The 15,852-nt window shown below is 44.8% G+C and overlaps 1 protein-coding gene across 2 annotated transcripts in view; it reads left to right on the top strand.

Moving 5' to 3' along the window:
• map3k22 (mitogen-activated protein kinase kinase kinase 22) overlaps window positions 1-15,852 on the top strand; it is a 134,482-nt gene that overhangs the window by 54,193 nt on the left and 64,437 nt on the right. For both annotated transcript variants that reach the window (XM_067978759.1, XM_067978758.1), the window contains 5 exons: window positions 3,806-3,846; window positions 4,681-4,780; window positions 6,019-6,132; window positions 8,689-8,800; window positions 15,569-15,702. In XM_067978759.1, coding sequence (XP_067834860.1) covers window positions 3,806-3,846; window positions 4,681-4,780; window positions 6,019-6,132; window positions 8,689-8,800; window positions 15,569-15,702 — 501 coding nt within the window. The remainder of the gene's footprint in view (window positions 1-3,805; window positions 3,847-4,680; window positions 4,781-6,018; window positions 6,133-8,688; window positions 8,801-15,568; window positions 15,703-15,852) is intronic.

The following is a 15,852-nucleotide window of genomic DNA, read 5'->3' as shown; positions in this document are numbered from 1 at the left end:
ACAAAATCTCTCCATGCCCTTGCCCCACACACGTGTGCAGCCACTCCGACTCCTGTGCATCTGCCTGTCCTTTTATTCCACCATTGGCAGCAACGCCTTCAGCCCTACTCTCTGGAACTCCCTCTCTGAACCCCTCCATCTTTACCTCTGTCCCCACATGTAAGAGCTCACTCAAAACCTATCTTCTTGTTCATTTCTGGCTGCACAGCATCCATTTCCCTCTGTGGAATGTGGAAATTTATACAAGTTGTTGTTTCATGGCAGTGGCGACCCACCTTTTGTGGGTCTTGAATTCTGACAGATTCTAATTTGATCTATTGCCTGCCATCTGATAGGGAACAGGCCAAGGGTTTAATGTAACTGGGGGGAGATTAGCAGCGGGAAGCTGGTATAGCACCACTGTCCCAAAACCATTGATAACAAGGCCAAAGCATCTCAAGTTCTGTACCGCATAAAATGCAAGTGTAGCCCAGCCTTGGAAGGATATTATTGCGATTATGATAATAGGCCAGCAACCCAGAGATCACAAGTTCATAATCCCACCATGGTAAATTGAATTCAATAAATTTGGTAATTTGTGGGCTCGCACTAGAAAAATAAATATGAATGACACTGGATTGTTGTAAACACCTTGTTGGTTCACTAATATGCTCCTACCACTACCTGGTTGCACTACATGTGACTCCAGTCTCACACCATGTGATTAACTGAATGATCTCTGATGTTTTCTCAGGTTAAAAAGGGATGGGCAATTAATGCGGCCATGCCAGCATTGCCCACACCTTATAAACGTACAGTTTCTAAGTTGTACCCTGGGTGTTCATCACAGTTTAAGTGGGTATAGTGTAAAAATTTCACACCGCTGCCATGAAACTTTGCTGAAATCTTAGTGACTACACGATGTGCGCCTCACAGAGGGGAAGGGACACTGCCAATTCAGGACTTTGGAGCATGTTTAGCACTGTGCTTCTTATGGGTGCAGCACTAGACATTCCTGGGCCAGTGTACTTTTGCTCTTGATTGTTTTGGAGCCCTGTCAAGAATGCTGTAATCATTCTGGCTATCAGCAGACCTGGAAGCTCGTAGTCAGTGAATTCTCTGCTACTTGACTTGCTCATGTTGACAATCCCAGTTTATATCCCATTCCTAGTACCTTCAAGTTTCTCAGTTGGATTTCCAACTCCTCCTCAGTATTCAAAAGTTATAAGAGCTCCCTTTTCCTCTGCCCCTTTTCCATGGTATTTCACATTTCAGTGTTCTGTTATGTGCACCAAAGCATTCCTTTGTTATCTGTTTCAGTTGACTCTGGCTAGCTTCTCAATGAGGGTGTGTTCCACTTAGGAATATCATTTAGCGTTTGCTATTATTCTGAATGACTAGCTAGGCCCTTCCCTAGCCCCAGAAATAGTTTCCTTTGGAAAAAAATAACTCATTTTTCTTGTGTTTAGTTTACAGCTAAACATACATACGTCAATGTTGTCACCCCACATTCCTCCTTTCGATGATTGACCTCCTCGTTTGACCTATTTCCTCTGCTCCTTCTAGCTTCCCCCCCAATGGCAATTGGGAGAAACTCATGGATTTTTTTTCAACACAAAGATTAAAACTATCTGCTAACCTTCCTACCTATACCCAACAATCCCCCATACTCCTGCTCCGTCCTCATATCGCTCTCCAACTTCTCCCCCTATTTTCTCCACTGTCTCACTGAGTGGTTTCAGGGAGTTGACGCAATCTCCTGCACTTCAGGATCCGTCTCCTCACTACACAACCGCATCTCAACTGCACAACGCTCACTGATGTTGTCAGTGGCTTCCTTTAATTGAGCTCTGTCTGTCTGTCCTTTAAAACTTCTTTTCTTACCCTCTCCTCAAACAGACCACCCTTGACCGCTCTTGCACTCCCCTTCTCTCTGCTGCACCTTTGGTGGCAGCCTTCAGCCATCTTGAACTCACTCTTCAAATGCCTCCACATCATCATGGGCCCCTGCCACAAACTTAGCTCCCTTGCCATTGATTCCTTCCATTTCTTTGGGCACTGTCTCAGGCTCAACCAAACTGTTTGCAATCTTGTTTGACCGTGAGTTTAGTTTCAGACTCCATAATCTCATCACCATAAAGACCACTTACCTCCACCTCTGCAACATTGCCTGCCTCTGCCTCTCAGCTGCTGAGACCCTAATTTATGCCATTGCTATCTCCAGGCTCCATTGCTCTTCTCCCTGGCCTCTCTTTCTCCACCCTCCACGAACTTCAACTTGTGCAAAATTCTGCCGCATGCATTCTGTCCCGCATAAGTTCTGTTCGTCCTTGTCCTCGCTGAGTGCATTAAATTTAATATCCTCACTCATCTTTATACCGTCTCTGGCTTTGCTCTGCCCTATCTCTGTAGACTCCTCCAGCCCTATATCCTCACCTGAATACTCTCTTCCTCTGACTCCGGTCTCTAGTGCACCTCCCACTTTGGCCCTCCATTGCTGGCAAAGCCTGCAGCCACCTACACTCCACTCGCTAGGAACCTCGTCCCAAATCTCTTTGCCTCCTTTAGAAAACTTCTTTTCAAGTTAATTTCTTCAATTAATTCATTTCTCATCCCACCTAACCTCTCCCTTCCAAGCTCAAGTCCATTTTCCTTTCGTCTGTCTGTGAAGCGACATGGGATATTCTTCATGGTAAATGTGCAATATGAATGCAAGTAGTTGTTATCCCTTCTCCAGAAGCACATCCAACAATAACAGCTTGCATTTATGTAGCACCTTTAACGTAATAAAATGTCCCAAGGCGCTTCAGAGGAGCATAATCAGACAAAAATTGACACCACACCAAAGAAGGAGGTATTAGGATGGCTGACCAAAAGCTTAGTCAAAGTGATAGGTTTTAAGGAGCGTCTTAATGGAGGAGAGAGAGATGTAGAGGTTTAGGGAGGGAATTCCAGAGCTTAGAGCCTAGACAGTTGAAGGCACAGCCACCAATGGTGCAGCAAAGGAAGTGGGGGATGCACAAGAGGCCAGATTTAGAGGAACACAGAGTTCTCAGAGGGTTGTAGGGCTGGAGCAGATTGCAGAGATGGGGGCAGGGGGGGGGGTCGAGGTTATGGAGAAATTTGAATACAAGGATGAGAATTTTAAATTTGAGGCATTGGACCTGGAATCAGTGTAGGTCAGCGAGCACAGGGGTGATGGGTGAATGAGATTTGGTGCGAATTAGGATGTGGGCAACAGAGTTTTGGATGAGCTCAAGTTTATGGAGGGTGGAAGATGGGAGGCCGGCCAGGAGATCATTAGAATAGTCAGGTTGTCATCCAGTTATCTGTTCTAACCTATTTATAATTCTAAACTTCCCCAGTACATGTCAATGGTGATGTATCTCGCATGCTACCAGTGCATATCGGACAATCACGGGCATGTTACCATTACGCGCTGTTTGTGGGTGAGTTATCTTATCACTGCCAGAAAAGTTCAGTGGCAACTTCCACCTCCGTAATATCGCCCATCTCTACCCCTGCCTCTGGCCATCTGCTGCTGAATCCCTTATCCATGCTTTGTTACCTCCAAACTCGACTATTTCAAAGCTCTCCTGGATGACATCCCATCTTCCACCCTCCGTAAATTTTAGCTCATCCAAAACTCTGCCGTCACTACCTAACTCAGTAACCTCCTCGTGCCCTACGAGTACTCTGCAAGCTGTTGTTGTTGTAGTGCCAAACCAGCAGGGATGGCCCCCAGTGCATCCATGACCTCGGTGAAGCAGTATAAATTATTTTTTCTACCGTTTTGGTTCTGTTAATCATTTCTCTGTTTTTGCAGAATGAGGTGAGGATCAAGTTTGAGCATGAAGGAGAAAAAAGGCAAGTTATAATTTTAGATTGTTTAACAAAAAAAGAGTTTTGTTACCTTTAGTATGACATTGATCAGATCTCTGTATGTAAGGACTTATTGGTTTGGGCTTTCTAAGTGGAAATTTGTAAAAGTAGATCAATAAGCAAAATTATCTAAGGAATCAATTAAAAAAAATGCTTCCTCTGATGACGATGCATAACACTGCCCAGTGCGGTACTGACTACACATCTGGAAGGTCCAAGGTTCCGCCCCTGAGTTGGTTAATCTCAACTGGAGTGGCAGTGGGGGAGCTGCAGTTCACCCCAGTATCCCCAGGCTAGGCAGGGGGTGAGGGGGAGGGCGGGGTGGAGAGGGCAAGGAATACCTCTGGTTTCCCACAACTGATCACTTAACAGAGCTCCCTGCTGGAAAGGATGTACATGCGTGTGGATGTTGGGTGAGGACAGGATTGACTTTGCCTGTGATTTCCCCACCTAGCTTTTTTAGCGATCCGCATGCTTGTTTAGTCTGTAGTTATGCCCTCTCTGTAGAATGTGTACAGTCTGGGTAGTGAGAATGAACAGAGTTCAGAAATAGGGAAGCTCCTTTTTATGAAAAAAGCAGGTCTTGACAAAAACCTGTGAGCATTCACTGTATTGGCTCACATTAGGAAAAATAACCACTTAACCAAGGCACCACAGGGTGGCTACTATTTGAGACACCAGGAGGGGAAGGGAGGTAGAACATTGATGGACCTTGAGACCGTTTTAGAATCCCAAAAACTGCTGTCAGGTTCTTTCTTCTGTATAAGGGATTGTAATCTTTTATGCAATCTGAAGAATTTAAACATTTTTTTTTAAAAGGATCATGCAATTCCCTAGACCAGTAAAGTTGAAAGACATGCTACAAAAGGTCAATGATGCCTTTGGACAGCAAATGGAGTTACATGTTATTAACAATGAGGTACATTTCTCTAACGCTCTGCATGCTTAATTTGTTAGTTATTAGCTTTCGGCACAATGCATGTAGTGTATGTGCAGTCACTGGTGCAACCATCGCACCGGATGGTCAGGAATGTCCTAACCAACATTTAGCAACAGCCAGTTTGTCAATATTTATTTCACTTGGCTCCTTTTGAAATCCTGGCTCCCTGGCTGATTGGGAGACCCATCCAGCTCCCTCGTCTTTCCCATGTTGCTATGCAGTTTCCCTATACGGCAGCTCCAAAGCTGTAGGAATGAAAGGGAAAAGAAAATGGTGGCAGAGACAAGCAAGAGAAGAAAAAGGGAAAATGAGAGAGAGAGAAACACGAATAAAAGTGAAGGAGAGAATGAAAGAAAAGTGGAGGAGGAGAGCAAGAAGCACAGGCAGGGTGGACCGAATGGCCTCCTTCAGTGCTGTATGATTTTATGATTCTATGTGTGAAGGAGGAGGCTTATTTTTTCAGGCTTACCATGACTTTGGTGACAGGGGTGTGAAAGTTTGAGTTTCTTGATGTGCCCAGTGTGAAAGAGTTTGAGAACTAATGAATCAGATAATTTATTATTGAGAATAACAATTGGTGTGGGTGGGGCATTCATGTGGTTGGGGCTTGTGCGGTCAGGCCTCAGGTGTCCCTACTATCAGTTTGTCACTGATTGCACCATGGTGCATAGTGAGAATTATAAGAGTTCAAAGATAGGGAAAGCCTTTTTAAAAAAAGTCTGACAGTATGGAAGCGGGTGATGGGGGTGGGGGTTTGGAAGAAGAGTCATGGGAGGTACCCATGATCATGGTTGAAGAGGTAGGTTTTGAGCAGCTTTTGAAGGTGGGCTGTAATGTTCAAAAAGAGAATTGCAGAGTGCAAACTTGCAGTAGCTGAGGGCTGTGCCTTGGATGGTGAAGCAAAAAAAGGTGTAGGATGGAGGAGGTTGCAGAGATAGGGTGGGAGTGAAGGATTTGTAAATGAAAATGAAGATTTTTGAATCAATGCACTGAGGGACGGAGAACCAGTAGAGATAAAAAAAGAAAAGGGTGATAAGTGAGTGGGACTTAGTACATGATAAGATCTAGGTAGTGGAATTCCTGTTGATTTTGGGTTTGTGTAAGATGAAACTCAGTGAGGAAAGTGTTAGGGAAGTCAAGCTGGAGTGATTCTAGTTATGCACTAATCTGTGCATTCTCTGAACTTTGTATGTGTGTGTTTATAAATTACCATACAGCTTCGCACTCCATTACGATGCCAGAATGAATTGGACAAAGCAGTTGAGCACTTGGACCTCAATTCTAGTATAAAAAGTCTGAGGATTTCGGTTATGGCTCGAAAGAACAGCCATGTGAGTTACCTTGTATAATGAATACTTTAACCTATATTTTTCTTGAGTCAAAACTATTTGATAGGTTTTAACTAATAGACTTAATAACACTCTTCATGTGAGTCAAGCAGGTGGCAATGGAAGCATTGGTGTACTGTGAATATTGAAAGATAGGTTTGGATGAACAAGGACCATTGACCATTTTTGATCTCATCCCTCCAGAATACCGACCCTACCATAACAACCTTACCCCAATTATATCCCTCCATTTTGCTATTACATCACCTACCTGTTTCTTAAATAAGCCAAATGTCCTGGTCACAACCACTGTTCCTGTTGATCACCTTTTATGTCATGATGTGGAGATGCCGGTGATGGACTGGGGTTGACAATTGTAAACAATTTTACAACACCAAGTTATAGTCCAACGATTTTATTTGAAATTTACAAGCTTTCGGAGGCTTCCTCCTTCCTCAGGTAAATGTCAGGAACTCCTCGAAGCCTATGCATTTATAAATCACAGAACAATACGTGGTGATTACACACAGTCTTTGCAACTGCCCGTTGCCAAGGCAATCACCGTGTTCAGACAGAGAGGTGTTACCTACAGAACCCCCGAATATACATTCAACACAAAAAAAAAACAGAAAAAAAAACAGAGAGAGAGAGGCAGAAACATCCGGAAGGCAGAGAAAGCCAGCAAATGACCCGTTATATTAAAAACAGATAGCTTTTGTTCACTGGTAGGCTTACGTGTAGCGTGACATGAACCCAAGATCCCGGTTGAGGCCGTCCTCATGAGTGCGGAACTTGGCTATCAATTTCTGCTTGACGATTTTGCGTTGTCGTGTGTCTCGAAGGTCGCCTTCGAGTACGCTTACCCGAAGGTCGGTGGCTGAATGTCCCTGACTGCTGAAGTGTTCCCCGACTGGGAGGGAACCCTCCTGTCTGGTGATTGTTGCGCGGTGTCCGTTCATCCGTTGTCGCAGTGTCTGCATGGTCTCGCCAATGTACCATGCTCTGGGGCATCCTTTCCTGCAACGTATGAGGTAGACAACGTTGGCCGAGTCACAGGAGTATGAACCATGCACCTGGTGGGTGGTGTCCTCTCGTGTGATGGTGGTATCTGTGTCGATGATCTGGCATGTCTTGCAGAGGTTACCGTGGCAGGGTTGTGTCAAGAAAGACCTTTTATGTCAAGAAAGACTGTCCTAAATTTGTCCTTCATAACCCTGATCCTCTCACTTCTTGTCCTGCTATTTTGACATATTTGAAAGTGTTGCCCTGGGTTTACTTTCTAAATCCAATTAAGTATCTTGCATGCCTCTATAACCTCCCCACCAAGACATCTCTTTGAGGCTGAAGCTTGTAACATCATTACTCCAACATAGGATCAGCCTCGTGCTGCCCTCTGCTCTGCCTCTAGGTTCTGGTCGGACCCTGCACTGTGCAGCACTTAAGGGAGGGTAAAATTTGTGACTCTCATCACTGCATTGCAAGCATGGGTCACACATATAACTGGAAATTCTTCTGAGCCAAGCAATTATTATGATTGAGCTCTGGATTAGCTGTGTTCCTGGCTTTGGGACTCCCACCTGGCATGAAATGTGAGATCTGCTTGCAGTTGGCAAGGTCACGTCACGAACGGCTGCTCTCCTGTGGTAGACAATCAGAGTCCTGATGCATGATTTACAAGATCAAAAATCTCACACTCATATTTACTAGACACACTAATATCCCCTGTTTTAGTTGATAATCTTGTCTGACTCAAAAATTCCTCTTAATCAGAACTCTATATTAATGCTGCACAATATATCTATTGATAATCCAATTCACTTGCACTGTTAGGTTCAGTAACTATTCTTAGCCAGCACTCTGTATTAATGATTGTGCAGTAGTACTATTGATGCTATGTAGTGTGGGGTTCAGCCAATACCCTGTGTTACTGGTTATATCTGACTTGATAATCCATCACACTGTCAGGTTCAGTTATTGACTGTATCTCTTCTGTTGTTAATCCAGCTCCCTCACATTCAGGCTCAATAATTCCATTCAGTTTGCCATCTGTGATACAATCAGCAACTATGATTTAAACAAATATTCAAAACAAATAGAGAGAAAAAAGAAATGAGAAGTCAAATGTCTGTAAGTGAGTTGTTTTGTAAACAGATAATTCTGTTGGTGAAAATAATGCTGCAAAGCCTGTGTTTTCAAGTACAAATGGACAATTGTCACGTTGCTCCTGAAATCTGCAAACATGGAATTATGTGGCAGCAAAGTATAGCAGCATCAGCTTTACGCCAAAATACTTCAGCTAAAAAGGAGAACAGAAATAGGCAGCGGCTCTGTCAGCCTCTGAAAGAGAAATGAAAGGTTAATATTTCGGATGTAGACCCTTCATCAGAATACAATGGTCTCCACCTGAAATGTTAACCTAGCCTTGTCTCTCAGATGCCGATAAGCCTGCTCAGCACTTTCTGTCTACTCAGATTTCCAGCATTGGCATTTTGTTTTTAGTTTATCAATTCTGTTGCTTAAATAATTTATTATTATTTTATTTCTCTGTGACTCTGACAGGTGAACTGTAAAGCCATGGAGAAGTTGCCTGAAATTAGAATGTCTAAATCTATGGGAGACTTGTTGGGATCATTGTATAATGGGAATGAGCGACATCGGAAACTGTCAACAGGTGAGGCAGCTGGTACAACCTTGTTACGTAAAATAACCAGAAAAAGTACAATATTGTTAGGCTTTCTTGTTGCTTGCCTGGTTTATCTAGTGAATAGCTGAGCCATACTGACCAAGAAGGACCCAAGTGTGGATCTCAGTCTGCTATAGGTTAGCTGAGTTCATTAGTAGTCGATGGTGCTATAATTGGCCATAGTACCTGTGGGTTAGGAAGAGGAAAATCAGGCAGGGTTCTCGGTTGGAGGCGTGCGTTTGTTGGCAGGATTGGGATGGGGCTTTGATTTTTCCCCTCAGTGCCCAATGGTGGAATGGCCTGCTCCCACATGAATAATGGCCATGAACAGGAGGGTGATCAGTCTCTATGGAACCTTATTCCAGAAAGGTGTTAACATTTTCAAGGGGTCGGGTCCCCACTGCCCTGCCCTTTGTCCAATTTTGCCCTTGACTAAGAGTGTGGGTAATCAACTTTCTCCTGGGCCTATTTGCAAAATCCAGACTGAAACCTCAGGCATAAATGAATAAGTGTCTTGGGATGTGTTTTACTACGTTAAAGGTGCTATTATAAATGCAAGTTGTGTTGTTGCAGAGAAGACTATTGGTTTCTTAGTCATAGTTTTTCCACCCTTTTCCTTACCCCAGGTGAATGTCAGAGATTTGAGAATTCAGCAGAAAGGGAATCAAACCCACCTTCACTGCTGTACAGCTCCCCGTACTGAAGTGTACCGCACCACTGTTTCATCCCCTTTTTTATCAACATGAATTTTTTTTCAGTCGCATCCTGTCTCATCCAGAATTCTGTTGCCCAAGTACGATCTGGCACTAATTCCCATGTACCCAGCACCCCTGTCTTGCCAATCCCTACTGACTCTTTGTCCTTGAGGATCATTGTCTAAAACTCTCTTCATGGCCTTATCACACGTTACTTGTGCAGCCTTTTCCAGCTCACAACCTTTGCTCTGGCCTTCTGTGCCTCATCCCTGCTCTACAGTTGGTTATCAAGGTCCTGCACTGTGGAACTCCTTTCCAAAAGACCCACTGCCTTGTCACACTTCTCACCACTTTCAAAAACCTCCTCAAAATAAACTTCTTCAACCGCACTTTCTGTGACATCCCCTGACCCTCCTCCTGCTTGGTATCCACTCCCTATATGTAAAGAACTTTTGGACATTTGCTACATTAAAGGGACTACATGAATGCAAGTTGTTGTGGTTGAGGACCCTGGATTTTGGTTCCTAGGACTTTGCTCTGGAATCTTGGCCAAGTGTTCATTCTTCATGTGTGAGCCCAAACAGCGAGTGCTGGCCAGCTTTGGCTAGGGAAGATATTACTGTAGCGTTCAGTCCTGTCCTCAACTGATGTTCACACACATCCATGCTTTCCAGCAAGAGACATTGAAAGTGATCAGGGGCAAGAAAAGTGGCTTTTTTTATTTCCCCTCATAGCCCAGAGTCAGAGGTTAATTGTAGCGTCCCCTCCACCGCCCCACCCACTCCCCGCCCCCCCGCCCCAGGCTGGCGGAGATCAGATAACTCAGCAAAGAGCGGGCATTGAATCTGGGGCCTTTTGGCCTGTATTGCTCATTCCCAAAATGCACAGCGGCCCTGAAAATCTGCATGGGCAAGGTCACAGCAACCGCAGAACTCTGCCGCTGAGCCTGTTGAAGTATGTAGGGGTTCAGGCGGGAGTGGGCCTTTGGTGGTGTGTGGGTGCATCTGCAACACCCCCCACCCCGGCAAAGACTGCAGAAATGCTGCCGTAACTTAGGAGTCCCCTAGGAGGGGTGGGGGAAGCTACTTAGCTACTAAGTAAATGTAATATATAAAAAAAAATTCTCAGCCATCTTTGAGGGTCAAGATTTGACCCTGATCTGGCACCCCCACCCTCCTCATCTGATAGGGCTCACTGGAAGCTGGTGCACCTCCTCTCACTTGGCATCTGGCCTCCAAACATAAAGCCGAATACCGCTAAGGCTGAGGAAGTGTGAACCCCCCAGTGTGGCAGTCTCCACCTTGACCCTACTCCTTTTACAGCAGTGGCCTTGTTTGTGGAGGGAGGCAGAGTCGTCAAACATGGCCACAATAACTTCCGTGTAGGCCGGGACTCCATGTATCTGGGTCTGGATGGAGTTTCAGGTGGTTCCACTGGACTCCCTCAAGAGTTATGACAGGCACCCGCCAGTGTGAGTAAATTTGGCGCTGGTGTACTTAACCAGGAAGTTTTTAGGAGAGCTGTGAAGTTCATTATTTTTATTTGGCACTTATTTTGTGCTAGAGTGGGTTTTAAATTTATGGGTTTAGCCTCAGGGATGGATATTTATGTCTACAGCAAAAGACACATTTTTTGTTATCAGAAGACTGACTCCAGATCGTTTTTGTTAATCATATGCTTCCTGCAACATTGGCAGCTTAGCTGACTTCCTCTCCTCATTCCCACAAAGGTTTGTGTACGTCAGTCAGTCTGATAACGGTCTTGACATTGAAATGCCACTGGTTTTTGTGAGTGCAGTTTAATTCTAAAGGAAGGTCATTTTATTAGTTCTTATTTTTGGGCAGAAAAAAAATCCACTTAAAGTGTACTTTTCTGTATATTATGTGCTATATATAAGCAGTAGAGTGGTTGTGTACTCATTTAGAAAGAAAAGAAAGAAAGACTTTCACGACCTCGGGACGTCCCAAAGCGCTTTACAGCCAATGTAGGAAATGCGGTAGCCAATGTGCGCATATCAAGGCAATGTGATAAATAACCAGATAATCTGTTTTTAAGGTGTTTTTTTTGAGGGATAAATGTTGGCTAGTACACTGCAGAGAACTCCCCGGCTCTTCTTCAAAATAGTGCCGTGGGATCTTTTACGTCCACCTGAGCGGGCAGAAAAGGCCTCGGTTTAACATTTCCAACAGTGCAGCACCCCATCAGTACTGCACTGGACTGTCAGCCTAAGGACTGAGGTTATCAACTGCGCTCCACAGCAGCATGGGTGGGGTGGACTGGGAATAAGTAATGTCCTCCTAGATTTCCTTTAGTGGTTTAAAAGTCAGGCTAGAGTCTAGCAGGAAAGCTTGTTACTGATAAGTTAACACTGATTCTTCTGATTCCCAAGACTTGTAACGACATTTTCACGGTAACACTTCATATCAGAGAATGGCATATCTACTGACAGGAAGAGAATAAGTGTTTTTGTCTGGAGACTTTTTCTTTCAAATTTCTATTTAAAATAAAAATCCATTAAAATTACTGATTAACACTGGGTACTGTAACATATGGAAAAGGAACATTGAACATTTGCTGCAGATGCCCAGCAAAAAAAAGGAAACATTAGGAAAGTGACCAAAAGCTTGGTCAGAGATGTGGGTTTCAAGAAGGGTCTTAAAGGAGGAGAGGGAGGGCAATTAGAGGTGGGCAATAAATGCCAGCTTTGCCATTGATGCCCATATCCCAAGAATGAATTAAAAAAAATATAATTTGAGGATGGAAAAAGGTGAACATCAGCATCACAGCTTGTGGCTTTTTAAATGAATCTAGTGTCCTGATTTCAACCACCCTTCCTGGCAACCTGCAGCAGCTGCTGCTGAATTTCCTCTGTGTAAGGAAATACTTCTTGGCGAACACCAACTTGACTAAAACTCCACAGCTCATGTCCTATCCTGCATTAAGTCTCGCTTGCCATCACTCCAGGCCTCGCTGAACAACATTGGCTCTTGGTCCTCCAATGCCTCAAATTTAAAATTTTTATTCTAGTCTTTAAATCCCTCCATGCCCTTACCCCACCCCCCACCCCCACATCCCCAAACTCTTGCATATCCCTCCTTTTTGCCCACCACTGGCAGCTGTGCCTTTAGCTAGTTAGATCCCACTCTTTAGAATTCCCTCCCTAAATCCCTTTGCATCTTCACCTCCCTCTACTCCTTTAAAACCCTTATTCTAATCCACATCTTTGACTAATCTGTTGGTTGCCCTCTCAATAGTTCCTCCTTTTTGCTAGGTATCCGTTTTTCTTATGCCTCTGTGAAGTGCCTTAGGGAATGTTTTTCTGCATTTAAGGCACTGTATAAATACAGATTATTTTTATTGTCTGTCCTGAATTTACCCCTTACAACTCAGAACTGCTTTATGTCACGGCTGATTCAACAGCACCAGCAAGCGATGGATGAACAAGCACACGTACTCAGTCTTTTGAAAGTAACTAGTTACTTTCCATTACTTTCCGGTTGCTGCAATCAATGCAACGTCTCTACTACCATATGCAAGGATGGGCATAGCACACTGCTCGCCTGCGGATGGAAAAGATGGCTGCCAGAGCTCCTGGTGGTGGTGCTGCAGAAAGGCAGGTCGAAGATACCTCTTCAAGTGCTTCTAGTTGGTACTGGCAGCCACTTTATGCACTATTTATGGTGCTGTAGGCTGCATCAATGAGCTTAATCTTCACCCTGCATCCCTAACGCAGAGAAGACAATTCCCTTGCAACCCATGACAACAACAACAACAACAACTTGCATTTAAATAGCGCTTTTAACATAATAAAACATCCCAAAGTGCTTCACAGGAACAATTATCAAATAAAATTTGACCCAAGTCACATAAAGAGATATTAGGATAGGTGACCAGAAGCTTGGTCAAAGAGGTAGGTTTTAAGGAGCATCTTAAAGGAGGAGAGAAGTAAAGAGGCCGAGAGGTTTAGGGAGGGAACTCCAGAGCTTAGGCCTAGGTAGCTGAAGGCACGGCTGCCACTGGTAGAGCAAAGAATTGGAGGAGGGTTAGAGGGCTGGAGGAGGTTACAGAAATAGGGAGGAGTGAGGCCATGGAGAGATTTGAAAACAAGGATGAGAATTTTAAAATCCATGCATTGTCGGTCCAGGAACCAATGTAGGTCAGTGAGCACAGGGATGATGGATGAACAGGATTTGGTGCAAGTTAGGATACTAGGATATTAGGATACCATCAGCAGTTTTGGATGATCTCAAGTTTATGGAGGGTGCAAGGTGGGAGACCGGCCAGGAGAGCATTGGAATAGTTGAGTCTGGAGGTAACAAAGGCATGGATGAGAGTTTCAGCAGCAGTTGAGCTGAGGCAGGGGCAGAGACGGGCGATGTTACCGAGGAGGAAGTAGGCATAAGCCATACTTAGGAACAGGGGTAAACCATTCAGCCCCTTGAGCCTGTTCCGCCTGTTCAACCTTTTGGGAAAGAGAGTACCAGATTTCTGCTATCCTTTGTGTGAAAAAGTGCTTCCTGATTTCACTCCTGAATGACTTTTTTTATTCGTTCATGGGATGTGGGCGTCACTGGCGAGGCCAGCGTTTATTGCCCATCCCTAATTGCCCTTGAGAAGGTGGTGGTGAGCTGCCTTCTTGAACCGCTGCAGTCCGTGTGGTAAAGGTTCTCCCACAGTGCTGTTAGGAAGGGAGTTCCAGGATTTTGACCCAGCGACGATGAAGGAACGGCGATATATTTCCAAGTCGGGATGGTGTGTGACTTGGAGGGGAACGTGCAGGTGGTGTTGTTCCCATGTACCTGCTGCCCTTGTCCTTCCAGGTGGTAGAGGTTGCAGGATTGGGCAGTGCTGTCGAAGCAGCCTTGGCGAGTTGCTGCAGTGCATCCTGTGGATGGTACACACTGCAGCCACTGTGCGCTGGTGGTGAAGGGAGTGAATGTTTAGGGTGGTGGATGAGGTGCCAATCAAGCGGGCTGCTTTGTCCTGGATGGTGTCGAGCTTCTTGAGTGTTGTTGGAGCTGCACTCATCCAAGCAAGTGGAGAGTATTACATCACACTCCTGACTTGTGCCTTGTAGATGGTGGAAAGGCTTTGGGGAGTCAGGAGGTGAGTCACTCGGCACAGAATACCCAGCCTCTGACCTGATCTTGTAGCTGCAGTATTTGTGCGGCTGATCCAGTTAAGTTTCTGGTGAATGGTGACCCCCCAGGATGTTGATGGTGGGGGATTCGGCGATGGTAATGCCATTGAAAGTCAAGGGGAGGTGGTTAGACTCTCTCTTGTTGGAGATGGTCATTGCCTGGCACTTGTCTGGCACGAATGTTACTTGCCACTTATCAGCCCAAGCCTGGATGTTGTCCAGGTCTTGCTGCATGCGGGCTCGGACTGCTTCATTATTTGAGGGGTTGCGAATGGAACTGAACACTGTGCAATCATCAGCGAACATCCCCATTTCTGACCTTATGATAGAGGGAAGGTCATTGATTAAGCAGCTGAAGATGGTTGGGCCTAGGACACTGCCTTGAGGAACTCCTGCAGCAATGTCCTGGGGCTGAGATGATTGGCCACCAACAACCACTGCCATCTTCCTTTGTGCTAGGTATGACTCCAGCCACTGGAGAGTTTTCCTGCTGATTCCCATTGACTTCAATTTTACTAGGGCTCCTTGGTGCCACACTGGCACTAATTTTAGGATTGTGCCCTCTTGTTCTGGGGTTCCTGCACCAGAAGAAATAGATTCTCTTTATCGACTCTATCAGATCCTTTTATAATTTTAATCACCTCAATTAGATTGCCCCTCAACCTTCTATACTCAACAGAATACAAGCCAAGTTTATGCAACCTGCCCTCATAACTTAATCCTTTAACCCCTGTATCATTCTGGGGAAGCTGTGCTAGACTTCAAACCAGATTAACACCTCTAACATAAGCAGGGTAAGAAGCATGTGTGTCACTGAGGAGATCTTCAAACTGAACTCTGGTGGTTTTTTCTCGTTGCAAAATGTTTTTATAAAAGCAAGTAAGCTCCTCAATATTTTTCCATTCTTTTTTAATGCAACAGGTTCCCTGCATACCGGTCGTAGCTCACCTCCCCCTGGGAGTGTCCCTGACGGACAGCAGCAGATCGCACGTCAAGGATCTTACACCAGCATCCATAGTGAGGGAGAATTCATTCCAGAGACTTTGGAACAAAACGTAAGGGTCATTCTTCCTGCCAGATCGCTCTGCACTATACAAAGAGCCTGGGGACACATGTTTATATCTGGTGAAAGCAAATTTCTTGATGCAATGAGAAGAACTGGGTGTCTGACATATTCTTGTCTTAAAGCAGTAAATGCTGGAAGT

Source organism: Heptranchias perlo, chromosome 3 (assembly GCF_035084215.1).
Source record: "Heptranchias perlo isolate sHepPer1 chromosome 3, sHepPer1.hap1, whole genome shotgun sequence".
Taxonomy (NCBI): domain Eukaryota; kingdom Metazoa; phylum Chordata; class Chondrichthyes; order Hexanchiformes; family Hexanchidae; genus Heptranchias; species Heptranchias perlo.
Note: the sequence above shows the minus strand (reverse complement) of the source record. Positions and strands in the feature narration are given on the sequence as shown.